We start from the raw sequence: 25,746 nt of genomic DNA on the forward strand, positions 1-25,746 counted from the left end.
AGTCGGAACCCGTCACCCTTACCCCCCTCCACTTTCCCCCCCAAAAAAAAGAAAGGAAGATCCTTTTTACTCTCCCTGTTCTGAAATTAGGGCTTTGCTCCCCTTTTGCTTCTGGTCATGGACTCTTTGCTAGCGAGCTACGCCTCTTCCGATGAAGAACAAGAAGATAAACCACAGCTCTCAAATCCCAAATCCGCTGGATTCCTCTCCTCGCTGCCGCCCCCAAAATCTTCATCATCTTCTTCTTCGTCATCCATCTCCTTTCCACTTCCCCCACCCCAATCTCACCCTCCAAAGCCCCCTGTCTCGTCGTCTTCCTCAACCCTGAATCCACATAAATCTAATGTACTTCAAGAAGAGGAGGATGGGCAGCAATTGCTAATAACTCCGGAAAGTTCGGGACATTTGGCATCGCTTCCAAAACCATCGTCATCTTTGTTCGCTTCGCTTCCTCAACCCAAATCATCTTCCACGTCATCTCTTTTCTCTTCTCTTCCGCAGCCCACCAAAACCCTCAATCCTGATGCTCGAGCTCCGCCTCCTGCACAATCTGCTGGAAAGAGGGTGGTTCAATTTAAACCGCCTCCCGTATATTCATCCACTAATGTCGGCAATGAAGATGATGATGAAGACGATGATGACGACGAGGAGCAGGAGCAAAAGAAACAACCGGTAGTCCAGACTGCTTCAGTCAAGTCTTTTCTATCGAGTATCCCCGCGCCCAGACACTCTGCCACTTTGGGTGCTCTTCCTTCGGCTTCAGGGTCGGGTAGGAGGTCAACCATTGACGCTGACGTGCCGGGCTTGAAGGACTCAAAAGTGGTGAATGCTGCTAGTGGGAGTGAAGCTGGTGTTAGTACTAGCAGTATAGGCTATTATGAGGGCCAATCAAGTAACGATCAGATGTCGATGAGCTCAGGTGGAGATCTTAGTAACTCGTCAGGATATGCAAATGGAGGCGGAGATTATTCGAGTTGGGGTCACGGGAGTGAGAATTATGCCAATCATGCTGGTTATGGTGCCTACGAAAATAATGGTGGTAGTGGTGTTGCAGGTGATTATCAGAACTGGGATGGAGGAAATGGGGATTCCGTGAATTACAATGGTGATTATGGCAGTTATGCGAATTATGGGCAGTACGAGAATAACTGGGCTGACGTTCCTACTGCAGCTGTTGGGCCAGAGGTGTCTGGATTTGCTGAGAATGCATGGAGAGTGTCTGGTAAGAGAGGCAGGAATAATGCACCCGAGGAAATAGTTGAGGTGAAACAGGATGAGTTGATGAAGGATCGGCCTAGGGAGGACCAGGTCAAATTAACTGGAATTGCTTTTGGGCCAGCTTACCAGGTAAATAGAAGTTGTACTTCTGCACTATAATCAAGTCGTTTGAATAATTTTGTGATTCTGGCTTGTTGACATGTCTCTTCTTTTTCGCCCTTTACAAAGCACACGTAGTGTCTTCTTTAATATGAAATGCATGTGGTGTATAATCGGTCTGTCCATTATAGTGTTTTGGTTTTTTGGTTGAAAGAGACATAATTTTGTCGCATATTACTTGTGTATAATTGTATGAAGCTGGAGGTAGTAACTTGACTCTACAATTTGTAAGTTCATGTAATACTTGAGAAAAGGTCCCATTCTGATTTTTTGTGTTTTTTTTGCCCTTTTTGTTTTTTGGGGGGGGGGGGGGATTATTGATATATTTTCATGAGTGTAACATCCAGAATTATCTCCAAGGTTGTATTGTGAGATTGAGAAGCTACATGTTCTTGTGAAACCAGCTGTAGGAGTCAGAAGCTATTTTCATTTACATTTCCTTTCTTTCTTAGCATCATAGAATCTTCTCTCCGCTTTAATTCTCTATCCTTTGCTGATGCAAGTTGTTTTCTTTGGCTGCAGCCTACTTCAACCAAAGGAAAGCCTTCAAAGCTGCACAAGAGGAAGCATCAGATTGGGTCCTTGTTCTTCGATATGAAGCAGAAAGAGATGGAACTTTCAGAGCGACGTGCCAGAGGCTTCCTCACCAAAGCTCAAACACAAGGAAAGTATGGGTGGTGAGGAAGAAGTGATTTGCTGTGTTCAGTGCACCTGAGCAAGTATTGCTAACCAAGAAAACTTTTCCATTTCATTCTTCCTCTCTTCTTATACAACCCGCTTAAATACATACGTAAAATAAGGGGGATTTGGGGGCATTTTTGTATCTGGTTTTCTGCTTTATTTGCAGTCATAGCGCTTGTTTGAGCAATGACATTTCTGCATTGTGTAATCTTTTGCAAATCCTCCTCTGGTTAGCATATAAATTCATTCATGTTTCTTGTTTTCTTTGAGGGATTGGGGGTGTTGCGACTTGTATATTTACGTTAAAGTTTTTTCCTTCAATAGTATTTTCTTGTTTGTTGGCAATTGATTCTTGTATTTTCTTGGAGCAGTACTCTTTTCAAACCCAAATTTACTAAATATCATGCAACAACTAATATTATACTCTGGCATGATTTTTTGATATTCTTGTCATGCTTTGGGCTTTCCGTTTTGGCCCGAGTGTAAATCTTTTGAAGGCTGAAAGGCATCTTAAATGGGCGACTTGAAGTGATGGATGGAAATTGTCTTCTTGTGGTGTAGTAGATTGCCTTGTGACTACTCTCTAGTATGTCTCTGCAGATTAGAACGGTGAATTGGTGAGTTTGTTAGCCCTTTGGTGGGTTTAACTGAATCGGTAGAACTGACAGGGAGATATCAGAAACAGCAAATTAAGTCTTATTTCACTGTCACTTTTTCTCCTTTGGTATACGTGCCCTTGCAGGATCTGTTATTGTTATGGATGTGGGGGAAACTATGTATAATCCTCCAAGTGATTGGTTGCAGGGAAGGAAAGAAAGTGAAACCACTAGGTAAGCATTTCAGAGTAAATTCATTCTTCACTATTGATGTATTTGTGTTCGTATCATTTGCCAAGCATCACCAATGCAGCCTTGACGACCAAGAGGAGTGCAACCACAAGACTGAGCTGCCTAGACGTTGATGGATTATGGTTTTCAAAGTTGGTACCTCTTCTCAACGCCTAGTGGACAAGACAATGAAGGTGGATGCTAATATATACCAAGAGATTCAAGGATGGAAGCCAACTATTGAGTAGACGGTTCTGGGCTTCAGGCTTTGGGAGCTAGTTAATTTCTATCATTCATGTCATCCAGATTAAGCTGGTGAAACACTCTTGCCATAGCAGATGTACGTGTAAGCATCGCATAGGCTATGCATTTGGTGTAATGCACAAATTCTTGCACCTATGTCAACAGCAGAACGCACAGTAAAGTTGATGCTGATGCCATCACCAATAGCAGCTCCTGATATGTCTGTCCGTTTGTTTTTTTGTTCAGAAATAAGAGCTCTGGATTAGGAAGATGTGTAACTTGTTTAGTACTTACTGAGTTAAGTGTCTGTTGCTCTTTTTTTTTTTTTGGTAGTATTGAAATAAATGTCGTTCGTCAAACTGTAAAATCACACTGCGTAGCGTGAATTTACTGTTTAGCTTCATGGAACCTATGAAGAATTCAAGAGACTCGGCATTTTTTTTTGTGATTATTTTTAATCAAATTCCAAATATCACACTAAGTATGATATTCCTTTTTCCTGCTGTTCTGGTACACGTCTTTGAGAGTGAGAAACCGATTTTTTATAATTTAATTTTATATACATTGATAATGTATATTATAAGAGGATTAGATGTATAATATATAAGTAAATTTTGAATTTTAAATTTAAATTTAAATAAATTGTCGGGCATTCACCTCAATGTATAAATATGATTCATCCATTTTTTATCCTCCTAATTACCAGAAGGATAAAACTGGAAGGCAATACAAGAATGATATCTGGATCAGGTACTTCATTGGTACGTATGGTAATAATAGCGAGTACAAAAAGCTGAAGGGCTTGCAGTACTATACCCTTCTAAACATGAATCCCAGAGAACAGTTGCTCAGACTAGAGTGTTGGTTAAGTGCAAAATATTCGGCTTCCACAAATAGTTTCCTACCAAATCAAGCGTAAATCACAGATGATGAAGTTCTGCCTATTTAACCAATGACAAAACCAATGCCAAGACTTTTACGAGGCCCATTAACCAAGACACTCATAAGTTACAGAAAGAAACAAGAGAACGAAGAAACAAATTAGCCAGTGATAACTGAACCCATCAAATGGCTTTCATAAACTGAATGCATTACAGATACTGTCAACTTCATTCAATTTTTTCTGTCATTTTTTGCAAATATCCTTCATGAAGATGTCATTGAATGTCCATCTCAAATAGAATCGATTAAAGATGGTTCAAGATCTAGATGCTTTGAGTTGAAAATTGTTATTCCAACCTTAGCTGGTTTTGGTCTTTTTCAGGTCCTGATCCTTGATTGCTTCACATATCCTCTTCCAACAGTGGACCGATATTGCTGTTGGGATTAAAACCCAAAAGGCATTTGCAAGGACGTAGTATGCATAATAGTAAAACCAGCTTGCAGCAAAATTATCCCCATCCAAGTAGGATGTCAAGAAATATACAATGGTGCCATACAGCTGCCCCAAAGAAATGGCCAGCTGAATCACATACCTGTATGACTTTTTTGCAGCTATAGCAAACCTGCCAAAATTAAACCACAATGTTATGCTGGAAAATATAGAGCATTCGTGAAGATGAGATTTTCGTAAGCACAAAATAAAAAAATTTAGAAATATAGACTAATGATTGTATCCTCTTGGATGATACTAAGTGAACCCAAGCATACATACAGGGTGAGAAGACAAAAGGGACCCTCTAATACTGCGGTAACTCCTTCAATAGAAACAACTCCAGAGTCACGCGCAGCATATCTTGAATCACCTTTGCTATACTCCTTCCCTGCCATTTTCCATTTTAAAGCAATTACTCTCTTACAATCTCAAAGAAAGGATTCCGATTTGAATAACAGATTAAGCTAAAAACTTACAGACTTCAGCAAGGTAAACTGGGGTTGTCTTCTTGTAAAAGTCTGGAGTAAATACAAAATAACCTTCAAGGACCATGTGGGTTAGCCCCGTGAAGATCCACCAGCACATGAGTATTCTATCAAGCTTTGATATCTTGTGGATCCGTCCTACCATTAATTGAGGATGGTAAAATATTAAAGCAATGATCAATGAATTTCCACGTTGGCAAAGGATAGCTAGGAGTTAGATGTAAAAACCTCCTTATAAGCAGAATCCTAAAACAAGAAAGCCCAATATGGATGTGATCCAACAATTTCCTACTCTATGGTCAACACAGTACATAAATAACTAAACCTTTGACTTGTATAGGAAATTGCAATTAGGCAAAGATGATTAAATGGTTCAACTACTTGTTGAATGAAATCATAACAATTTAAAAAATCAGATTTGAGGAGAGTATTTGATTATTATCCAGACATCAATCAAGCAATCACAATTTATTCAATACAGGTATAGATAATAAAGGCAAAGATCTGGGTAACGGCTTATGACCTGTGATGTAAGTCGTGCTGTAAAGAATCAAGTGAAAAACAAGGGGATTAGTGATTATTTTGCTTAGTTTCAGAACTCCAGTCTCAAGTGAGTTCTTAATCATTCATAATTGAGTTATACTATAGACAAATCAGGCAAACCCCATACATTCAATGATGGTTTCAATCTCAGAATTCCAATCTCAAATGAATTTCAAGTAATTCATTTACTAAGTCACATTATGGACCACTCAGGCGAAGTCCAATACATTCAAGGATAGTTGGGAGCTATGCAAACCCCAAAAAGTCTTTGCAAGGGAGCACATACTGTTGCTGTAGGTGAACTTATGTCAATGTGTCCCTGCTCACAATTAACATATATAAGACATTGTTGAGAGTGAATTTACATTGATTCACCTTAAGGCTCCCACGAAGAGATTAAAACAATTCATTTACCATATGAATTATGATATAATTCAGGATCTCAGATAAATAAATATTGTGTGGCAAACAGATTAACTGCATTAGATTGGAACAAGCAAGACTTTTCATTGTTGGACTACCCAGGCAAGCAACCTCTTATCAACATGACCACATTTCTACATCCTAACCTACAGAGATCTCACATAAATTCTACTGGTGGGCTTGCAGCAACAAGAAATATATGAAGGAATGTAAAAGACTGCATCAACTTATCAAAGTTTTGAACTTTGACTTCTAGAAAAGAACTTGTCACATGTTTTCAGCAAATTAAGTCACTTCAGCAATTTTAATTACCAGTCAACAAGTATGCTTGACAAAGCAGACGAAAAAAACAAAAACAGAATAACCCAATACAAGGGGAGATGGATTTAGTACTCATTTTGAATCGTTTAGATGCTTCAGATTCGGATTATCATAAGTTGCTAACTGATCTTCACTTCCGATTTTCCTTACTGCCCGAATATAACAAGCAATACAAGGCAGACAAGAATACAATCAACTAATGGAAGAAGTAGAACAACTATATATGAGATACTACTAAAAAAGATAGCAACGGCGACTGGTGAGAGAACAATCAATTACCAGAACCGATCCAGACAATGGACACAGCGAGTAGGGAAGCAAGCAGATAAGCACCAACAATAGTGGAAGGGGGGAGGAACGCAGGTACAAAACCAGGCAACTTCAAATCCCTTGGAACATATGGGTGTTCAACTTCTCCCACATTTGCCATCTTCTGTTTTACTTTCCCAAATCAACAAATGCTTTCAGAAATAATCTGCAATTGTCACAACAGTAGACTAATACCAGTTAGTGTCAGTAGCTGAGCGAAACAAGAAGTTCCTTCGCCAGTCATCTAAATATGTGCACATAGTCTTAACAATAAATACATGCAAGAAAGAAAGGGAGAAAAGAATACCGTCGGCCTCGGCAACGGCAATATCGAGGGTTGGGTTGAGTTTTAACAGGTCTAGTAGAAATTGGGTTGAGATATGGAGATTTAATAGAAAGGGTTGACAGGTCAGTGACGAGAAGAAGAGGACCGTTTGTGCTGGAAGCCTAAAAATATTTCACGCTTTTAAGAATGGATCAAACTTTATGTTTTTTTCATTTTTCCAGCGAGAGATCTACAGCTTCTTTCACCGTATCACGGCCTTTCCTTTTCAGTGTAAGTGGGAGATATTCAATCCAAAAACTCTTAATTATACTCCCTCCTTCGTGTCATTTAGTCCATCTTCCTCTCGCCCCGATTAGTAGAGTTAGTATTTGATTCCGCTACTGTGGATAATTATTATTAATTGATAACAGCCAGCAACAGGCTGTTGCTTGTAAGATCTTTTTCTTCCTTTCACACTTAGGCACATAGATTGGGCGTTGGGAAAGACAAGAAAAAGATGGGCAAGTCATAAAACCCCGAGTTAAGAGGAAATAGTTTGGATTAGTTGTTTTTTAGAATGTTTTGAAATATTTTATTATAACAATATATATAAAGAACTTTTATCTTGAATGTTTTTAGTGATGATTTTTAAGGTGTTTTTGAGATGTAATTTGAAATATTTTTAAAGTTCAAAAACTTTTAGAATATTTTAAAAAAAGTTTAATACTACCACCCACCCATCGTAACCACCACCACCTCCCTCTTCTTCTTCCCTATCTTTCTTTTTCTCCCTCCTCCTTCGTCCTCCCCTTCCCCTTTCCTGCACATCTCCTCCCCTTCCTTAATTTAGTTTGGACCAAATCGAGGCATCTGGTTGCAACCTGGTCGTAGCTAGATTGGGAAGGAAAATAGTGGATGTGATGGGAAAGGGAGAGAAAAGGTAGGGGAAGAGGAAAGAGAGGAAGGAGAAAGAGGGGGCGAGAATAGAAAGGGAGGAGGAGGAAAGAGAGGATGGTGATAGTAGTGATAGTCGATGGTGGTGATAGATGGGAAGAAGAAAATAGTGTAAATTTTAATTTTTTAATTTTTTTATATATTTAGAATTACTTTTAATATATTGTATGAATGTGATATTTTTCGAATAATTTTTTTTTGTATATAACTGTATTATTGTAAATAAAAAACTTGTTTTTTAAAAAAATGAAAAATTCAAACGAAGCCTATACTTTTTCTCTGATGTGGTTAGGGAGATTCGTGGCGGAATAGAATGGATAAAGGTTTAATCTAATAGACTAAGGCTCCATTTGATAAAACTGAATCTGAATTCTGAATACTGAAACAATTAATTTGCTAAATATTAAGCACTGAAAAGAGATATATGAATATCTGAATCTTAATGCTGAACATATTTATACTATTTGATAAATATTTATAACTTAATGCTTAATAAGCTAAATTGTACAATTTTGTCCTTCTATCTTTTAATCCAAAAAGGAAATAGAACCTATGTTTTAATTAGCTTAAAATTGTTAGGTATGAAAATGACAATATTTATTTTTAAATCAAAGTAATATAAAAGAAAAAATATATTATGGAAAAGTCCAAATATCGGTGCAAATATATTTTTAAATCAGAATTTGACAAGAAAAGTCCAAATATAAGCAAAAGGAAGCTGCAATAAACAAGTTTTAAATTCACACCAAATTATATAGAAATTTAATTACTTCAATGGAAAAATGTTAACGCTACCTTGGAAATAATGAATTTGAGATCGGTGAGTACGGTAGCAATAAAAAAAATTGGAAGGAAAAAATGACAAAATTATGAAAGAGTAGAAAGATGGAAAAAAATAAGGAATAGACAGATGTGAGTAGCATGGAGAAATTGTAAAAAAAAGTCATTAAATATGGAGAAAATAGAAGTAGAAAGCCATTAGACAAAGAATGTCAGGTTGTTTAATAGATAAGGATTTTGGATGGAAAATATTAGATTGTTTAATTAGATAATGATTTTGAATGTAATTAACAAACAAGGATAGATTTGGTAGATAAGATAAAGTAATTGAAATAAATCTTTTGATTCTTATCAAATTAAGCATTCAGTTGCGATTCTTGTGTTGAAAAAAATACATACAAATTTAGCACCACTTAATAAGTTCAGCAGAAAAATTTTTATTTATCAAACACCCAAGACATCTGAATGTCTGAATGAATTCAATTTCAACACTTTTTTATGTTATCAAACAGACACTAATACTAGTTGAACAATTGACGCATTTGCCAATCTATTTTTCTTTCGTTTTTTTTTTCTACTTTTAGTTCTAAGGCCTAGTTGGGAATTTTATTAAGAAATAAGAAAAAAGGGGTTGTTGGAGGTTAGTTTAAAGATTTGCCTATTTCTTTCCTTTTCAGTTTTCTCTCCCCCTCAAACTCTCCAATGAAGGAAGCCTCTATTATTTTCTTTCATTTTCTTCTCAACATAAGTAGATAAAGAGCCGAAGGCCTCTGATGACCTGGAATGGTTTTCGTCGTCCTCACACGTGCCGCGCACGTGGATCATCCCATCTTTTTCGCGCGATGCGCTTCGTGTGTCCATTTTCTTTCTCGGCTTAGGGTTTGCCGCATAAAACACAAGAATCTCTCGGCCGCTTCTTTCTTCCGCCGTCTCTTCTCCAGATCTTTCCACCGTCCTCGTTTCTCTCTCTCTGTTCCTTTAATCATCATTTTCTTCCACATTTTTTTTCGTGCATTCTTGTTCTCGTCAGATCTTACCGTCTCTTCTTGTCAGATCTTGCATTTTTTTTTTGAAAATAGACAACGAGTACACTATCTGTTCTTGTCGGATCTTTTTTTTTTGTTGCTTTTTTGCCCTTTTCTGATTGCTACTACTATTTTGTTGTTTATGAGGATTATGTTATTCTTTTTAATTTTTAGATTTTTTATTTCTGTAGCTTGGATGAGCCCGTGAGGTGGGGTTTCAAAGATTTCCACTTTATTGATGCAAGAATTGGATGTTGGGTACTAGCACTTGAAGATATATGCTTTAGATTGGTATTTCAATATTTCCTCCATTTCCCTCTTCTTTTTATTTATTTTTATTTTTTTTTAACAAGCTCCTCTTTTCTGCAGATCCTTTTACGTGCGAGGTCTGATAGGAGTTTCTTCCGTCAGGTAATTTTTTTGTTCTTGTTTTTCTTGCAAATTCTATTTGTCTCTGTCTTTCAGTTTTGCTATATTTGTCATTCTTTATTGACTTCCTTTTATTTTGTTTTCTTTTCTGGGTGCTGAGCTGTGCGTTAGGTTGAGCAATGTATAAATGAGGAGAAAGCAAGAGCTTGTCATTTTCTCTGCTCACCTTCAATTGAGAAGATGTTGTGGGTAAGCTTTTCTGTGGCATCGGGAATAATTCTGTTTCATTTTTCTATTGCTGCATCACGAATCAAGAGCAGTTCAAGTTCCTATTCTGAGATTTTCTTGTGTTGTTTGGTTCTTAGCATTGTAAAAGGTCACTTTTCCATGTTTTAGTCCAAACACCATGATGACAGAATAGTATTCATATTATCATAACAATTGCATCAAGTACAAAACATTTTTTGAGCCAAAACTTCTCAATTGCACTGATTATACACCGAGTTTAGTTCCCTTTTACTCCTGCTTTGTGGCACTATTACCTATTGTCATGTTGTTGGTCGAAAGCACTTTAGATGTGTGTGTGTGTTAAACAAGCCTCAGTTTTTTGCACTTTTTTGGTCTTCCAATTAGTTAGTTCAGTCTTGATTAATTACAACTGTTTTGGCCGTTCTTGCAGTAATGCCTACAGGTATAGAAATAATAGTAGATATACCTGAGGATTCACAAGTGACACTTACAGGTAAGTTCATGTTCTAGCCTTCTGCCAATTCTGTTAACACCACCAAAGTGCACCAATTGGAGGACATTTTACTGCAGGGAATATCGACGAACAAGATTTTGGATGCGAGAAAGCTTTTAGCGGTCCATGTTCAAACATGCCATCTAACCAATTACTCCATGTCTCATGTGGTCAGTTCCTTTACCTTCGTACTGCATTCTTCATTCTTCGTACTACGTTTTCTTATTACGTATTACACTAAGAATTGATGGACTCTAAACATAAGGGTACAGTAAGACACAACCTTTCATCTATCATCTATCATCTTCCTGCCCCAAAATGAAAAAGGGTACTGTCAAATCTTAGATACCATGAAGTTAGGATTTGTGGTTAATACTATCTGGTCTACGTGTATGGTGATATGGTTACCTGTCAATGTATTATGTGTAATTTTTATGGGCCTTAATGAAACTAAAGGCCTGAATAAACTTAACAAGTTGTCTGTAGGAGAATGACAAAATAAAATAAAAAAGTTTGGTTTCTATTGACAAACTTAACCACGGATCCTTTTTCGGTGCTTTATGCTAAAAAATATCTTTTGTATTGCTTTATGCCATGGTTTCTATTGTAATAAATAAGAGAGCTTGTTCCTAATTTTTCAGCCTTTGACAATGGATTTGTGGTTTACTGGTTAGTTGTTTTTATCAAGAAATGTTTGGATACTAAGTTTGTGGATATTCATGATTTTGGCATATGATTTGAGCAACTTCACTAACTTCATTAGTTAGATTAAAACCTGAAAAGGGAGTTTAGACATCAAACTGCTATTTTGTTAAGAATTTCAGTATATTTGATAGCAATTCCATTGAGTGTTTAGCTTTAGCGAAAATCTGGCAGCTAAAGTTAAAAGGTAAAACTTAGTCACCATTAATTTTCTTGGTATTCTCCCATGGTGGACATATTTTCCCTCAAGATTTGTGAAATTTTCGAGCCTTCTGTACCAAAAATTGTATGTTGATTAATTGTCTTGACATTTTTCCAGGAATGAGTTATGTTCGGAGGGGATTTTTATTATGTGCTTAATCTTTTGAATTGTTGCTTTGATCTAGACTTGTTGGTTGTATTTTTTCCCTGGGGAGATTCTTTAATTGGGTGATTTAGCATTTTTTGCTTGGTTTTCTCATCTCTTCTCATTTCTGTGCATGTGAGGCTGTCTTTTTCTTTTTTTTTTTTTGTTATGTTTTGCTTTGGTGCTTAGTGGTTCTGAGGCTTGAAGGATCAGCCATTTGCAATTAATGAGTGGATTCCATCAGAAATTTAGTACTTGTGACTATTGTAATCGGTTAAATTTTGTCATTGCTTTGAGTTCCTTTTGGTGTTTGAGATTGTGATGTGTGAAGGAAATTTTGTGCTTGTTGTCTGTTGATTTTGTGTAAACCTCAAATTCTGTGTGTTTCTCTTCTTTTATTGAAGGAATAGAATTTGGATTACGAAAAAATGAAATGAGTTAATGGTTTTTATGGTTTGTATTGTGGGACTAATCCTTTTTAGGCAGACTAACAGTTATTTTCTTCTCTAAAAGAGATTTTTCCTGATTTAGGCTTTGTGAATGTTCTGGCTTTTTGCAGCTAAGCCGGGCGATTGATTAGCTTGGCTGGTTTTCATGTTTATGAAGTTAAACATGAGGTATATTAGGATTGTTTTTGTATTTTGTATTTTGTTTGATTATTTATACTTATGTAGTTATGTTTATGTCTCTGTTTTTATCGCTGTAGAATGTTAGACTAAGTGATCTTGTGTTAGGCATTCATCTGGTTTGATTAGGGATGCGGCTTACTGTTAAATTGATTATTGTAAGACAGCTAAGGGTTTGGATTTTGACTGTGAATAAGTAGTGTGTGCAGACTAGCAATGTATTGTTTGTTCATACTTATGCAGTTTATGACTATGCTTTTGAGTTTTGCTGCAGAACGTTGAATTGAGTGATCGTGTCACTGGGCGGCTAAGAGGAAAGAATCTGTTGTCCTGCCTGTGTGACACATTCATGTTTTCTGATTAGGAATGCAGCTCAATGTTAAATTGATTATTGTAATTTTTTATTTTTTTTTTAGCCTTTTTCTAGATAACAATTTTATTAGACGTTTTTAGTTAATGTCTAATATGTATTTATCATTGTTAAAGAACTTAACTGCAGAAACTTTTGTAGTAGCTAGGTTGCTAATTGATATGGCTCAATTGCCATTTCAGTTTGTACATGGCTTACGTTTTGTATATGTATATAATTATTTATGGAACATGATGCTTTTCCGTTCTATGACAATTTGTTTTGTGGATGATTATTTGTAACTGCCAAATTCTTGGCTGTTTTTTGCAGTAAATGAACTATAGCCATATAAATGAACTGTCCGTAGTTGACTTTGGCTGGGGAGGTTGCATTACAGTTTTTCCTTTGTTAAAAAAACTGCTTGGAAGTGTTGAGCCCTGTTTCTTTTGCCCTATTCTTCGGCAAATGAAGGGAAAAATGATAGTTTTAAGCATTATGTGTATTTGCAAGAGCATGCTGCGTCAGGTTTTAGAGAAGACATGGATAAATTGAAGAATTTAGAGCCTAGATTCCTTTGAATGAAAGGGTTTTTTGTTATCTTTGTCTATGTTCCTGTTGAATTCAAGAGGTTTCAACTTTGTGAAATTGACAAGTCTTGTAATATGGGTCTCATGTTGCTCCACATAGCAGATTTTGTACTGTGTTTTTTTGTTCATTTACTTTTTTTATTCTGCACTTCATTAAACCAAGAAATGAAACAAGACAAAACAACTTGGTTTGCTTTTACTCATTTTTCTCCATTCAAAGCACTAGAAGTTTAATGTTCAACAAGTTATTGCATTTGTTTAGCAATTCAGGCTTTGCTAATGGGTGTTTAGCCACAAAATTGATGTTAACCTACTTGCTGCACTCATCAAGCTTTAGTAGTGAATGTTTGAAAAGTTTCTTTGGTTACTTTGATGTCCTCTCTATCTTTTTAACTAATAATTAGTCATTGCAGTTCCTTTGGGATGAATATGATTTGCAAACACCAAAGGAGCCAAACTTTTTGTCTAAATATTCCTTGGTAATGTGTTTTTGGCTTCATCTGCATGGAAATACCAAAAAAATGTGTGGACAAGAATCAACAGAAAATAAGAGGAAAGTACATCATTGCACCGTCCAGTAAAAAGATATAGAGGCCCATCTACAAAGGAGTAAGGAGACTACCTTGTATCAAATATTTATAGCTCCTTCTTTATGAATTAAAGGCTGCCGTGAGATGTTAGTGATTTGCTGCAACTTTGTCGGTCATTAGTAGCTCTAACAAAGTCTAATATGAGTAGTGGCAAATTCGATGCTTTATTATTATAGATTTGGCTTATCATGCCTTGATATTTCCGATGTAGAAAATGATCAATTTAGCAAGTTAATACGCCTTTCATCCTTTTTTCTGCCTTTTGCTTTATATCCTCCTCCGATATTTTCCTTCCATATCATATGTTTGTCTTGGGCATCTTCTCTTTTTCTATACCTCCGCGCACCGCGCGGATTATACCTCCTAGTCCTATCGAAATTGGGTAGGAGTTACAAATGGTCCACAGTCTACAGTGTCACTAGTACGTAGCAGTGGTGACTAGTAAAAGTTTAGGAGTCAGAATAGGTGATCCAGCCAATGACATGCAGATCCCGCCCATCCATGTGCGCTTTAAGGATCTTTACATTCAAACGTGCACCGAAAATGTCAAGAACAAGACAAAAGCGCCACTACTGATTTTGGAAAATGAATAATATCAGTGTAGCACTTGACATCTCTTGTTATCTTCTTTTTGCTTTTCCTTTTTTTTTTTTTTTTTTACTGGTCATTGACTAATCCAACGACCAATTATTGGTAAAAATGTTACCAATTACTCGTAGGAGAGACGGGCAGTTCTAAAAATTATGGACAAATTTTTTCAAGTAGAACGTCTCTTTCTTTATTGATTAGTTTTTGATACTGATAGATGGTGATGCGTGTAACTTATTGATCCTCCGAATAATTATAGGTCTGGTTATTATTTTAATTGATTCTAATTTTGAATAATTAATTTTTATTGATATTCTTATTTATTTTTTGTCTTTAAATTATAGATTTTTTAATAATCAAAAAGCTAAAATTCAAAATCTATTAAAGAGTGACTTTTGTTAATTCTGATTGTTCTCCATAATCACTTCTCATAATCAACTTTTTGTGAAATTCAAAAGCAAAACGAGAATAAAACCTACCCACCACCAATTCCAAACCGAGCTTTTAAATGAAAATCGCTTTCTAGAATACTTTTATGGATAAATTATTCTTAATTAACCCTACACCTACCAACCACCAATTCTAAACCGAGCTTTAAATGAAAATTGCTTTCTAGAAGACTTTTATGGATAAATTATTCTTAATTAACCCTATCTTTATTCCTTAGCATTTAGTAATGACTTGTCAGCTACTGATAATGAAATCTACGAGCTAGTATACTATATTTGGTATGAAATCTTTTGCATTTTTTTTTCAAGTAAACGGGAGGATCTCGAATTTGGTATCAAAAGAGAGTGTAAATGAGAGATTTACGCCCCGATTCGATACCACCCAATCCATTCCTCATTCCCTCTACTAGGCGGTGTCTCAACTCTCCGTACCCAAATTCGCACTGCAGTTACTGTTAAACACACCATGAAGAAAGTGATCCACGTTCCAAATCAGCAACTATTGCTAAGATTGTCATTACAAACATTTCAGATGGTTAACTGGCGGTTTTATCAACCTACAACTTGATAAAGGGTAGGGGTGGGCAAAAAAATTCGTCGATCCGAAAACCCGATGAACCCGATCCGATACGATCCGAAAAATAGGATACCCGATCCGATGTTTCTTAGCGGGGCAGATGAGAGTCGGGTACCCGAAAAATCGGGTACGAATACGGATCAGAAAAATAAAAACCCGCGGGTACCCGACCCGCAGGGTATATTTTATAAATATTAAAAAAGTAGGGATCATTTTATAATTTTGTAATTTTTAATCCTAAGTGCAAGTGAAGTGGCTCGCAGCCTCATATTCTAATCCTATATGATCTACTCTTCTCATTTTTTTGAAGAAAGTGAATATTCTCGGTGAAGCATGAACAAAATGAAAAAAAAAATTGTGAAACTCTGTTATAAAAATTGTTCATCCCTTTCATCTTTTTTATTTTTATTCTACTTCCATCGATCTTTCCTGCAAATCTTGCATCAATTCAATCAAAGATTTTTGTTTGGAGTCTCAAATTTCTGTTAGCTAGATAATTAAAATATTTGTGTCATTCATTTGCAATTATATCTCTTAAATTTGTCTCTTTTATTTAGTGTAAGAAATTTATTTTTCTTTTTCATCACCTTAATACCATAAGGTCTATTCCAAAGATGTAAAGAAGTTGGGGAAGATTTTTAACATTATTTTGGTTATATTTTTTTCAAAAATAATTAGTTCTATTCAATTCTTTTCCGAACTTGATTTCACAATTGACTTATTTGAGATGCGGTCTTGTACCATAATATCCTTGGGGAAGTTACCAAATACTTATTATCCTTGTGTTTATTGTGTTGTAGAAGTATGAAATGTGTGAAAATAGTGATGTACTCAAAATTATTATGAAACTTCGTTTTGTCCATTAGATATTCTAATATGTACTAAATTTATGAGATCGATTTGATTATTGGATGAAATGTGTAAAAATGGTGATGTATGGACTTTAATTACAATATCTCTACCAATATTAATTGGAAAAACATGTTTTTTTATTGAAAAACATGTTGATATTAAGTAGAAAATAATTTTTTTTATTGAAAATAATTTTTTTTAGGGATGGCTGATCCGATATATTAGGGTCGGGTCAACCAAATCATGTTAGGGACGGGTACCCGACCCGTGCCCACCCCTAATTAAGGATCCCAAAACTTTGAAAAATCAACCACGCTAAGGAAATTGTTGCAAATTAAAAGAGAGGGGAGAGGCATCGAGATAAAGGAAATACGTATATGATGGTCATCTGCTGGGGGCAAGTTGACCCTCATCGATGTTTCTGGACAGAAAGATGTTCTGAATACTCTTCCATGTCCTTCAAAACCGTATCTAGCTGTTGTTGAATAGCTGCGGGATCTTTTCCTTTCTCTCGTGCAATTCAGCTGTCAATTCCAGAATCTTCAACGTCTCTGTCATCCTGAAAATTGATTGCAAAACGAGGAGATTACAAACACTTGTTAAATCAGGGGCAAACAATAGTCAGTCAGAAAGTTAGCGCACCACCGTGCACGCCAAAGTGTAATGCAATTGCAACATCCTATCGGAAATCACATTAGCTGGTGAAATTATTCAAGATTTAAAGGGAAATGTTAATTTCACCGCGCCTGCCCTCCCTTTGGTTGTTAATCGCACTCGCACTATTATTTTTATCATATAATTTTCATATATTAGAATATATGGCAGTACAACTGATAAGAGCGCGATTAACAAAAAGTAGAGTGTAATTAACATTTCCTAGATTTAAATGAAAAAATGTGTCAATTTTTGGATTGTCCATACCCTAGTACAAATAGAATTTCAAACACATTCTAATTTGCATATTTTCAATCAGAATATGTTGCAAATTTAGGAACAGGGAATTCAAGATCATAATCTATAGGTAGTCTTCGACTCTGTTTGAAGAAGAAGAATAGCTCATGTCCCCCCTCGGCTAATTTCTTAGATTATATGTTAAAAAAAAACCAATCTGCCAAATATACCTCTGACAGGGAGTGTTTCTCATTCTATAGCGGTCGTGCTGACTGGACACGTCCGCATAATTAAAAATTCCAACAAAAACTTGTCTGCAAAAAATTCAGGGAGCAACAGGTGTCAGCGCAGACGTGTTGATTGGGCACGTCCGCGGCTGACTTCAAACTGAGCATGTGTCAGACGCGGACGTGCTGACTGCGCACGTCCGCGGCTGACCAAATTACATCCGGAGAGTGCTTGCATTGCCTTTTCTCTTTTTCTGGGCAACGTGGCTTGGGCATTGCCGCAATTAAGTCCGTGCTTATCTTTCACCAAGAAACAAAAACCAAACCAAACAAAAAAACCGTTCCCTTACTTTTGCTAATGTCTTAGGTGTTTTACCACTTGTCATTGTGGGAGACTTGCGTCCATTGTTTGTAATCTACAACCCAAAAAAAAAAAAAAAAAAAAGGCTGATGCAACGGCCAAGTCCCTTGTCATTACTAACAAAACCTCCTCCAAACACTAATTACAAGATTCCCGGCACAATACAAGGTATACATTCAATGAACTTTTCCAAAGAGTTTCAGTGAATATTAGTTGAAACATCTTATTCATGCTAAATTTGTCATTTACCCACTGAATGTGGAGTTAATTGCAGTTTAATATATTAATCTCACAATTATGGTCACAAAAAACCATCTTACTTATTTAAAAAAAAACACTTTTTTTTTACTTCCCTCCCACTAAAACACTCGTTTAATTTCCCTTTTGCAAAATGCCAAACTGCTCTCGAGCAGCAGAAAATGGAAGTCAAAGAGAGAAAAAAAAAAAAGAAGGCCTGATAAAGGAATTTTCCCAAGCCACGTTGCCCAGAAAAAGAGAAAAGGCAATGCCCGAGCACTCTCCGGATGTAATTTGGTCAGCCGCGGACGTGCGCAGTCAGCACGTCCGCGTCTGACACATGCTCAGTCTGAAGTCAGCCGCGGACGTGCCCAATCAGCACGTCCGCGCTGACACCTGCTGCTCTCCTGACTTTTTTGCAGACAAGTTTTTGTTGGAATTTTTAATTATGTGGACGTGCCCAATCAGCACGGCCGCTATAGAATGAGAAACACTACAGAGGTACATTTGGTGGATTATTTTTTTTTTAACATATAATCTAAGAAATTAGCCCCCTTTTTCCCTCTCAGAGCATTCAGGGGAACACATTACTACGAAGTTATGAGAAATTTGATACCCATTATGCTGCTAATCTGCCAAAGCAGATTAAAAAGATGCTGGTCAGTCTAGCAAACACCCCTTCAAATTCTGCGGTAAGTACGCAGTATAATTGGAAAGCTGATGAGATTTGGGGCCTGGCAAAGTGTGAGTTAACGTAATTTTGATGAGAGAAGAAATATCCGCTTTGGTTTCAGATGAGGGAGAAGTCGATTTTTTGCTAACACTTTCGAAAAATCTACCAAAACCACCAGTATAGGGTCAAAACTATTTGCACTAAAGAGTGCCATGCTCCAGAAGAAAACCTGTCAGCAAGGCACTAAACATTTTGTGCATAAATTGTAATTTATTTATATCAATCAAAACGAACTATTTTTTTTTTCGGTACAAATGATGAATATTAGAGGGAAAAAATAAATAACAGAGAACCCTCCTGACAAAGTCCACGTCTGTTTAAAAATTGCAAGATTATTTTTTTAGAGTGAAAAGAGAATGAAAACGGAAAAGGAAGAGGGAAAAAAAAAGCAAAAAAATCCATGACTCACTGAATTTGAGGATTGAATACCGAAAAAGGAAAACGAAAGGCTGATAATGAGGTCAAGATCCACTCGCGGCCCACGGACGTGCAACCAACCTACAGAATATCATCAACTGTTAGTAGCCAACTCCAATTTCGGACCCATCACCCAGCATGAAAGGAGCTCTGGCCCGACTGGGCGATTGGCAGCAGGCGCCGAAGGGCCCTTCATAATTATTTGTGATTTTGGAACATTGGACTGGCTTCCCGTTCCCTTTGCTCCCAATCCCTCCAAATAAAAAATTCTTCTTTTCTGAAGGATTCCTTAGTAAGTACTGCTAGTACCTCTTTTTTCCTTAATTCTGTGGAGATGTCATGTCCCCTGCGGAACTCATAGCTTATGGTAGACTCCTTTTTTTCTTGTTTTGCGCTGTTATTTAATCCTATTTATATACGTTGATAGTACGTTTTACTGCTTTCATGACTGTGTCCCTTACTTATTGAGTTGATTTATCCCACAAAAGAGTATCTTTTTTTTTTTTTTTTGAGTTTTCAATTTCTCTTCTGATAAAATATTAGATAGGCATCTTAGGTTTAGGGATTGAATCAGGTATTAGTATGATCACAGCCTATTCTTTTCAGTTTTTAGAGTCAGAGAGAGAGAGAGAGAGAGAGAGAGATTTTTCAACCCAAGAAGAGAGACGAGGGTTCGAACAATTGGGCTTGGATGGTGTAGTTTGCCAATGGTAAAGACTTAGAGTTTTGTGGAATTCCTAGCAATGCATTTTTTATTCCGGGAATTATTTTCTTCTTCATTTTGAACTTCTAGTTCGGGAGGGGAAAAATTGAAGCACCTGAATGAGAAGTAGAATGGAAAAGGTGAGAATCAATATGAAACGTGGAAAAAAGATCTTCTTAACAACCTGGCTATATTTGATTCTCTATCGAAATTTGTTTTTCCCTTATTTTGTAACTTTTCGCATGGAGAAAGGATAATTTATATGCTGCAATTTGTCGATAGAGACCATCATATTTTTTGCCCCTTTTCTCCATCTCGCTTTACATATTTTGTAAAGCCATCTCAATTGTGTTGCCTTTTCACTATAACTTATTGATTGTAGCTGTACTCCCACAGACTTTAAAAACTAGATAACTTTGATGCATCCATAACAATGGGGTAATGAGCTGCAGCTGTTTGGCTTTTATGGTTTCGGACTAGATTCGTACTAACTTTCAGGAATATCAGTATACTTTCCAGTGTTTGTCTTCCGCATTTGTGCTTGATAGACTTGTTCCTATATAGAATGACAAGTGCTTTTGTTATCCCTTTCTTACCATGTGTACTGGTTTGACCAATAACAAATGAGGAAGGAAACCTAGCAACTCGATGTAACCTTAATGTGGAGTACAAAGAACCTAGCAGAATGTGTGGGTGACAACACAAAACCTGGTTGACATTGTATGCTCTCTTAGTATCATATTGTTAATTTATTGATTTTTGGTGGTCTATTTCATATCCAGTGGATTTGGACAAGGAAGATAGGAACAGGGAGGAAGAGAACAACAGTGAAGGGAAAGAAGGGGAAGATGTTGTAGGCGAAGGAAATGCTGAAGAGTTGGATGCAAATGATGTCATGGATGTTGATGGCAACACAGGTCAGTTAAAAGATAGTGAAGTTCTTGAACCTTATGTAGGTATGGAATTTGAATCAGAAGATGCTGCCAGGAAATTTTACATTGACTATGCCAGGAAGGTGGGGTTTGTCGTGCGTATTATGCAGCGCCGTCGCTCAGAAACTGATGGTAGAACTCTTGCTCGTCGTCTTGGATGTAATAAGCAGGGGTTTTCTCCTAATAACCAAGGTTCAGTCGCATCAGGTAAAAGGCCTAGGTGTAGTGCACGTGAAGGTTGCAAGGCTACTATTCTGGTTAAGATGGAGAAGTCAGGAAAATGGGTTGTGACAAGATTTGTGAAGGATCATAACCATCCACTCATCATCAGTGCTCGCGGAGTTAGTAATGGAGTGAGATTTCTTCCAAATGTAACATATTGTTTCTTATTCTCTTTTTTACTCCATTTGTGATATATTGCTTGCCTTTATGGGTTCTTGGTCCTAGGAAGGATAGAATACCTGATGTATTTTTGCCTTTATCCATTTTTGTTTTTCAGTTTTGAAAGATTCTGGAGCTTTTGCTGATTTTAACAAATTTGCATAATTCCTGCGTCTCTGTGTTTGCTACAAGCTACTGCTTATGCCCAAGTTTTATAGGCATTAGATTAAGTTTGGTGATAAAACTCTTACCTTTGGAGGCCCATAAGGACTTCTGATGTGAGGCATAATTTTTTCTTGAAGAAACTTGAATTGTTCCCTGCAAAGCAAATATGAAGTACCACATGGGATTTGTTTCTCTGGAAGTTATTCTTTCTTCGAGCCCAATGATGATCTTATGTATCTGCAGCATCAACATGAATCGTATATTTGTCACCATGTTACCTCCATTTGGTTTTACTTTTGATCACTGTATAGCTTTTGATAATAAACAAATGCTTAGCAAGCTGTTTTGTCCATGAAAAAATACGAGAATATGATTAGGATTTTAGAAGTAAGGGATTCTATGTAGTGACTTTTACCAGTGACCTTAGTCCACGGAATATATCCAGAGGATAGAGTTTCAAATTCATTTCTTTTTTGTGCTTCACATGAAATCCATGCTTGCAAATGTAAAGTTAAAAAAGTATTTGTGCGTCTTATGTATGTCTAGGTTGACAAGGATAAGAAGATTGAGCAGCTTACTCTGGAGTTGCAGCGTCAAGACCAGCTCTGTACAGCATACAGAAACAAGTTACTCAACTTTTTGGCCAGTGTTGAGGAGCAAGGTGAGCACCTGTCTTCAAAAATTAATGGTGTTATCGAAAATGTGAAGAAGATTGAAGCTGAGATACAGAAATCATCATGCCATTGATAGTTTCAGTATTGTTTCGATGTCTTTTGATTCTGTTCCTATGCTATCTGATCAGCTTAAAAGATGATACTAGCTTTGTACAGGATTTCCTGTGGTGAGGCCAACAAACACAAGTTGCCTGTTATCTTTTTCTTCCTTTTGTAGATCTACTTTGGTAAATTCCGTCATGTCCTAGATATGATTTGCACTTGTTCTTATTGAATGCTAGTAGTGCATGCAACCTGTCTTTCTCTAAGCTTCTCTTTTGATCCGAGAAAAAAAGAGTGAAGGATTGTGAATGTGGATGCTAGTAGCAAAGTTATAACAGCACTTGGAATCGCCTGTTCTCTGCCTGCGCAGCTGGGATGCAGTATTCCTGTCGGACAAGATGATTGTTGTCCATGCTCTTAAATCTGCATTTAATGCAAATATTGGTTCCGAATATGTAGACTTCGCACTTGCAGGCTTCTTCTCAGTTTAATTGCTTTCTTATCCGTATACAAAATTTAAAAATAGAAGTCACTTTGACAAAATAAATTGGCAAAGCTGTATTAGCTCCAAGAAAAATAAAAATAAAGAACGGAGTGATTTCTTTTTCAGGGTTCCCTATGCAGATTAAAATCCTCACAATGCAGAGGAAGTCGAGTTATAAAATACTGGAATAGTAAGTTGAAAAAATTCTAGAAAAATTCCAAAGAAGGAAAAAGACTTGGAATTCCTCCAACTTTGGGTAAATGACAACAAATATTTTTCACCAAAAAAAAAAAAAAAAACCAAATTGCTACTCAATACTAGTAACTTCAAGGCCATAGAAACAAGCACGGTAATTTCGGGCGCGAGTAAAAGGTACAGTCACTACAAGATTTGACGCGAAAGGTTTATCAAAGTCTAAAGGCAAAAACTTCAACGGCGACTGACAGATAAAACCATTTCTGGCGGTTGCCCGTTTAGTCGGACATTAAAGCCGGAGAGATCAGCGCTAGTATTGATTGGTAACCGTCTTTACACCGATAGATAACCTGGCAACTGCCAGCGCAGATAGGCGGCCTTGGCTTGGGGGGCTGCCTGACGCCGCCCAACCCCAAACCAGTAAGTTTCTTGCATTCTTCCTTCTGCTCACCACCCACCCTAACAGTTTCTTCTCTCTATTTTTTTCCCCTTGTTAATTTTGAAATTTGAGCTTGCAACTTTTGTATACTTCACCCCAATTAATTGTTTTAATCTTGGAGAATTTAATTGTCAATCTAGCCACTGCTTTTCGTACAAAAATGCACTGTACTACTGTTTAAGACGAAAATACAATTGGGTTTGTAATGCTGTGTAGTATTTAAACCCGAATCTGCATAGAATTCAAAATTTTATACGCTCACAGTTTCTGAGCTCAGATATGATAAAAAAATGCGTTTATGTAACTATCTGATTACAACAATTGGATTTCTATGCCTTGTGTTCGGGGATGTCTTGCGTCGATGTTTTACTATTACATGTTGTTATTCAATTCCCCCACCCCCGCTACTTTTATTTGGGTTGAAGTGGGATGATGTGATCGAACTTGAAACACAGCATAATGTGAATAGCTGGGACAATGAACAACTTCCAGCCATACTGCCCAACTGGTGGAGGCCTGAGAAGGGGGGGTTGAGTTTTGGATTAATGGTGGAAGCTATTGTTTAAGCTGTACGTTTGATTTACCAATTACCCAGTAATTAAACTGATTTTCCTGCTGGCAGGCTTGGATGCTGCAGCTGCTTCAGTGAACAGTTCCGCAGAAAGGCAGCCTGGTGCAAGCGAAGAGATCTCAGTTCAAGAACCATATGTAGGGATGGAGTTTGATTCTGAAGATGCTGCAAAGGAGTTTTACGATGATTATGCAAGGCATCTAGGGTTTGTCATGCGTATTGATCAGTGCCGGCGTTCAGAGGTTGACAAGAGGATTCTTTCCCGGCGGCTTTCATGTAATAAACAGGGTTACTATGTCAAAATGAAGGACCAATATGGTCCAGTTCGGAAGCCACGCTCCAGCACTAGAGAAGGTTGCAAGGCAATGATGTTGGTAAAGGTTAATAAGTCTGGTAAGTGGGTGGTAACCAGATTTGTGAAGGACCACACTCATCCATTGGTTGCTTCTAGTCGAACTTGTCGTACTGCCATGGTGAGTTCTTGTCTCAGAGAAAGGTAGCAATTGTCACTTTCCCAACTTATTTATTCCAGTGTTTAGTTGACAGAGATGCTGTGCTGAAGCTCTGGCATCTGTTTGACTTCTTTAATGATGAGACATCTCACAGGCATCGACTTAGTTGCAATCCTGAATAGGATTAGGCATGTAACTGGTTCTCTTGGGTTTTAGTCATCGTAGACTATATTTTTGTCATAGGACTAAATTATGCAAGGAGATGAGAAAGTTGCATCATTCATTCAAAGAAACAACATTACCTGTGGAGTTCTAGAATGTTTTCTACTTAAACTGGTTCATTTGGATTAAACTTCCTGTTATATTTTGTAAATATTAAGATCATCAGCCTTTCTTATTGTAGTTCCTTGTAGAGTTTCAAATGTTGCATTTCATAGTTAGCTGCTTGGTGGTTCTGTTTGTAGGATCACAAGGACAGGAAAATACAGGAACTGACACTGGAGTTGGAGCGCCAGGACAAACTGTGTAATCTTTATCATGAACAGATAATCACATTCTTGCAAAGTGTAGAGGAGGAAACTGGGCTTCTGTCAACCAAGATTGAAGCTGCTGTTAAGAATGTCATGGAAATGGAGGCAGAAGCTAAACAACAATCAAACCTGCAACAAGCGCATCTTCAGTAGATACGTAATTTACTACTTTTTTTAGAGAGCTCTTCTTTATGTTAGATTAAAGTTGGTTCTTTTGATTTTTCAAGTGTAGTTGGCTGAGTGAAAATTGACTGTTTAGATAATAGTAGTATAATGAGGAGATATCAATTGAAAATTTGTTTTTATGGCATCTTCTCTTCTCTGGAGTGCTAAATTATTTCTTTCATGTATTGCAGCATACTACTTCTGGGAAAAGAAATGCGGCTGTTGGGTGTGGATATTAGGGCATTAAGCAGTATCAAATGTATATGGGCAGAGTTACTGTAAATGAATGGCAGAACAGCCAAGCTATTCAGCAATGTGGGGTGCATCCTTCCCCTATTTGTACAAGAGGAAGGAGGGAGAAAGCCTGGTCAGAGGCTTCTTTTGCATGAGTTGGGAATAAGGACCTGGCTTGTGGGCTGGTGTAATAGAAATGTAGATTGGAGAAACAAACTGAAGTCGATTTCTGTTTGTGCGAAATGATCAGATTGGGATTCGCTGGCTCAATACTCATTTGATGCTATAGGTGGGTGAAATTATGTAACCTTCCTCTGTTGAATGCGGCATCATATTTCCAACACCGGATACCAAACTGTTGTTTGCACCTTACATGGCCCCCCCCCCCTTTTTTTTTTTATTTAAATAAAATGTGCCATCTTGTGAAGTCAGGAAGAAGATGATCTAAGAACAGACTGGAGGCCTCTTCCACCAGAAAGCGCATTTTGTTTTTTTTTTTTGGGGGAGCATATGCTAGTAGTAGTAAAG

At 37.0% G+C, this 25,746-nt stretch overlaps 4 protein-coding genes and 1 long non-coding RNA gene across 15 annotated transcripts; 4 read left to right on the plus strand and 1 right to left on the minus strand.

Annotated features, from left to right (window-relative positions):
- On the plus strand, positions 1-2,403 carry LOC113731960 (uncharacterized). Its single transcript, XM_027257516.2, has 2 exons — positions 1-1,347; positions 1,900-2,403. Exons 1-2 carry the CDS (start codon positions 118-120, stop codon positions 2,056-2,058), a joined length of 1,389 nt encoding a protein of 462 aa, XP_027113317.1. The 5' UTR covers positions 1-117; the 3' UTR covers positions 2,059-2,403.
- A 1,460-nt stretch (positions 2,404-3,863) lies between these two features.
- On the minus strand, positions 3,864-7,146 carry LOC113731972 (probable 3-beta-hydroxysteroid-Delta(8),Delta(7)-isomerase). Its single transcript, XM_027257541.2, has 5 exons — positions 6,892-7,146; positions 6,555-6,750; positions 4,980-5,126; positions 4,783-4,891; positions 3,864-4,633 (listed from the first exon to the last, which is right to left on the minus strand). Exons 2-5 carry the CDS (start codon positions 6,703-6,705, stop codon positions 4,369-4,371), a joined length of 672 nt encoding a protein of 223 aa, XP_027113342.1. The 5' UTR covers positions 6,706-6,750; positions 6,892-7,146; the 3' UTR covers positions 3,864-4,368.
- Positions 7,147-9,269: 2,123 nt separating this feature from the next.
- On the plus strand, positions 9,270-12,947 carry LOC113729799 (uncharacterized). 5 transcript variants are annotated; one of them, XR_003458238.2, is made up of 8 exons: positions 9,271-9,669; positions 9,800-9,899; positions 9,978-10,019; positions 10,149-10,226; positions 10,657-10,719; positions 10,797-10,889; positions 12,327-12,384; positions 12,668-12,947. It is a non-coding gene; the product is annotated as an uncharacterized lncRNA (long non-coding RNA). The 5 variants fall into 5 exon arrangements; XR_011840907.1 differs by having other exon boundaries at positions 9,270-9,899; positions 12,299-12,384; XR_011840913.1 differs by having other exon boundaries at positions 9,271-9,866.
- A 6,392-nt stretch (positions 12,948-19,339) lies between these two features.
- On the plus strand, positions 19,340-22,414 carry LOC113731912 (protein FAR1-RELATED SEQUENCE 5). Of its 7 annotated transcripts, none has more exons than XM_027257461.2 (3): positions 19,340-19,543; positions 20,737-21,239; positions 21,979-22,414. In XM_027257461.2, coding segments are annotated over exons 1-3 (705 nt in total). In that variant the 5' UTR covers positions 19,340-19,542; the 3' UTR covers positions 22,180-22,414. The 7 variants fall into 7 exon arrangements, with proteins under 7 accessions (XP_027113262.1, XP_027113254.1, XP_027113230.1 ...); XM_027257453.2 differs by having other exon boundaries at positions 19,345-19,543; positions 20,737-21,257; XM_027257429.2 differs by having other exon boundaries at positions 19,353-19,618; positions 20,737-21,257.
- A 603-nt stretch (positions 22,415-23,017) lies between these two features.
- LOC113731951 (protein FAR1-RELATED SEQUENCE 5) lies at positions 23,018-25,585 on the plus strand. The gene is made up of 4 exons (XM_027257504.2): positions 23,018-23,247; positions 23,889-24,310; positions 24,754-24,976; positions 25,176-25,585. Exons 2-3 carry the CDS (start codon positions 23,981-23,983, stop codon positions 24,970-24,972), a joined length of 549 nt encoding a protein of 182 aa, XP_027113305.2. The 5' UTR covers positions 23,018-23,247; positions 23,889-23,980; the 3' UTR covers positions 24,973-24,976; positions 25,176-25,585.
- Positions 25,586-25,746: the final 161 nt, after the last annotated feature.

The sequence above is a fragment of the Coffea arabica genome, chromosome 1c (genome assembly GCF_036785885.1).
Source record: "Coffea arabica cultivar ET-39 chromosome 1c, Coffea Arabica ET-39 HiFi, whole genome shotgun sequence".
Taxonomy (NCBI): domain Eukaryota; kingdom Viridiplantae; phylum Streptophyta; class Magnoliopsida; order Gentianales; family Rubiaceae; genus Coffea; species Coffea arabica.

What these genes read in the sequence shown, in the direction of transcription:
- LOC113731960 (XM_027257516.2), top strand. Translation starts at nt 118, where the DNA reads ATGGACTCTTTGCTAGCGAGCTACGCCTCTTCCGATGAAGAACAAGAA. An exon ending in CTTTTGGGCCAGCTTACCAG is followed by an intron (nt 1,348 to 1,899) that starts GTAAATAGAAGT and finishes CTTTGGCTGCAG; the next exon opens with CCTACTTCAACCAAAGGAAA.
- LOC113731972 (XM_027257541.2), bottom strand. Translation starts at nt 6,705, where the DNA reads ATGGCAAATGTGGGAGAAGTTGAACACCCATATGTTCCAAGGGATTTG. An exon ending in AGTTTACCTTGCTGAAGTCT is followed by an intron (nt 4,892 to 4,979) that starts GTAAGTTTTTAG and finishes GGAAAATGGCAG; the next exon opens with GGAAGGAGTATAGCAAAGGT. An exon ending in CCCTTTTGTCTTCTCACCCT is followed by an intron (nt 4,634 to 4,782) that starts GTATGTATGCTT and finishes TAATTTTGGCAG; the next exon opens with GTTTGCTATAGCTGCAAAAA.
- LOC113731912 (XM_027257429.2), top strand. Translation starts at nt 19,591, where the DNA reads ATGTCCCCTGCGGAACTCATAGCTTATG. An exon ending in TGCGGAACTCATAGCTTATG is followed by an intron (nt 19,619 to 20,736) that starts GTAGACTCCTTT and finishes TTTCATATCCAG; the next exon opens with TGGATTTGGACAAGGAAGAT. An exon ending in GAGTGAGATTTCTTCCAAAT is followed by an intron (nt 21,258 to 21,978) that starts GTAACATATTGT and finishes ATGTATGTCTAG; the next exon opens with GTTGACAAGGATAAGAAGAT.
- LOC113731951 (XM_027257504.2), top strand. Translation starts at nt 23,981, where the DNA reads ATGGAGTTTGATTCTGAAGATGCTGCAAAGGAGTTTTACGATGATTAT. An exon ending in GAACTTGTCGTACTGCCATG is followed by an intron (nt 24,311 to 24,753) that starts GTGAGTTCTTGT and finishes TTCTGTTTGTAG; the next exon opens with GATCACAAGGACAGGAAAAT.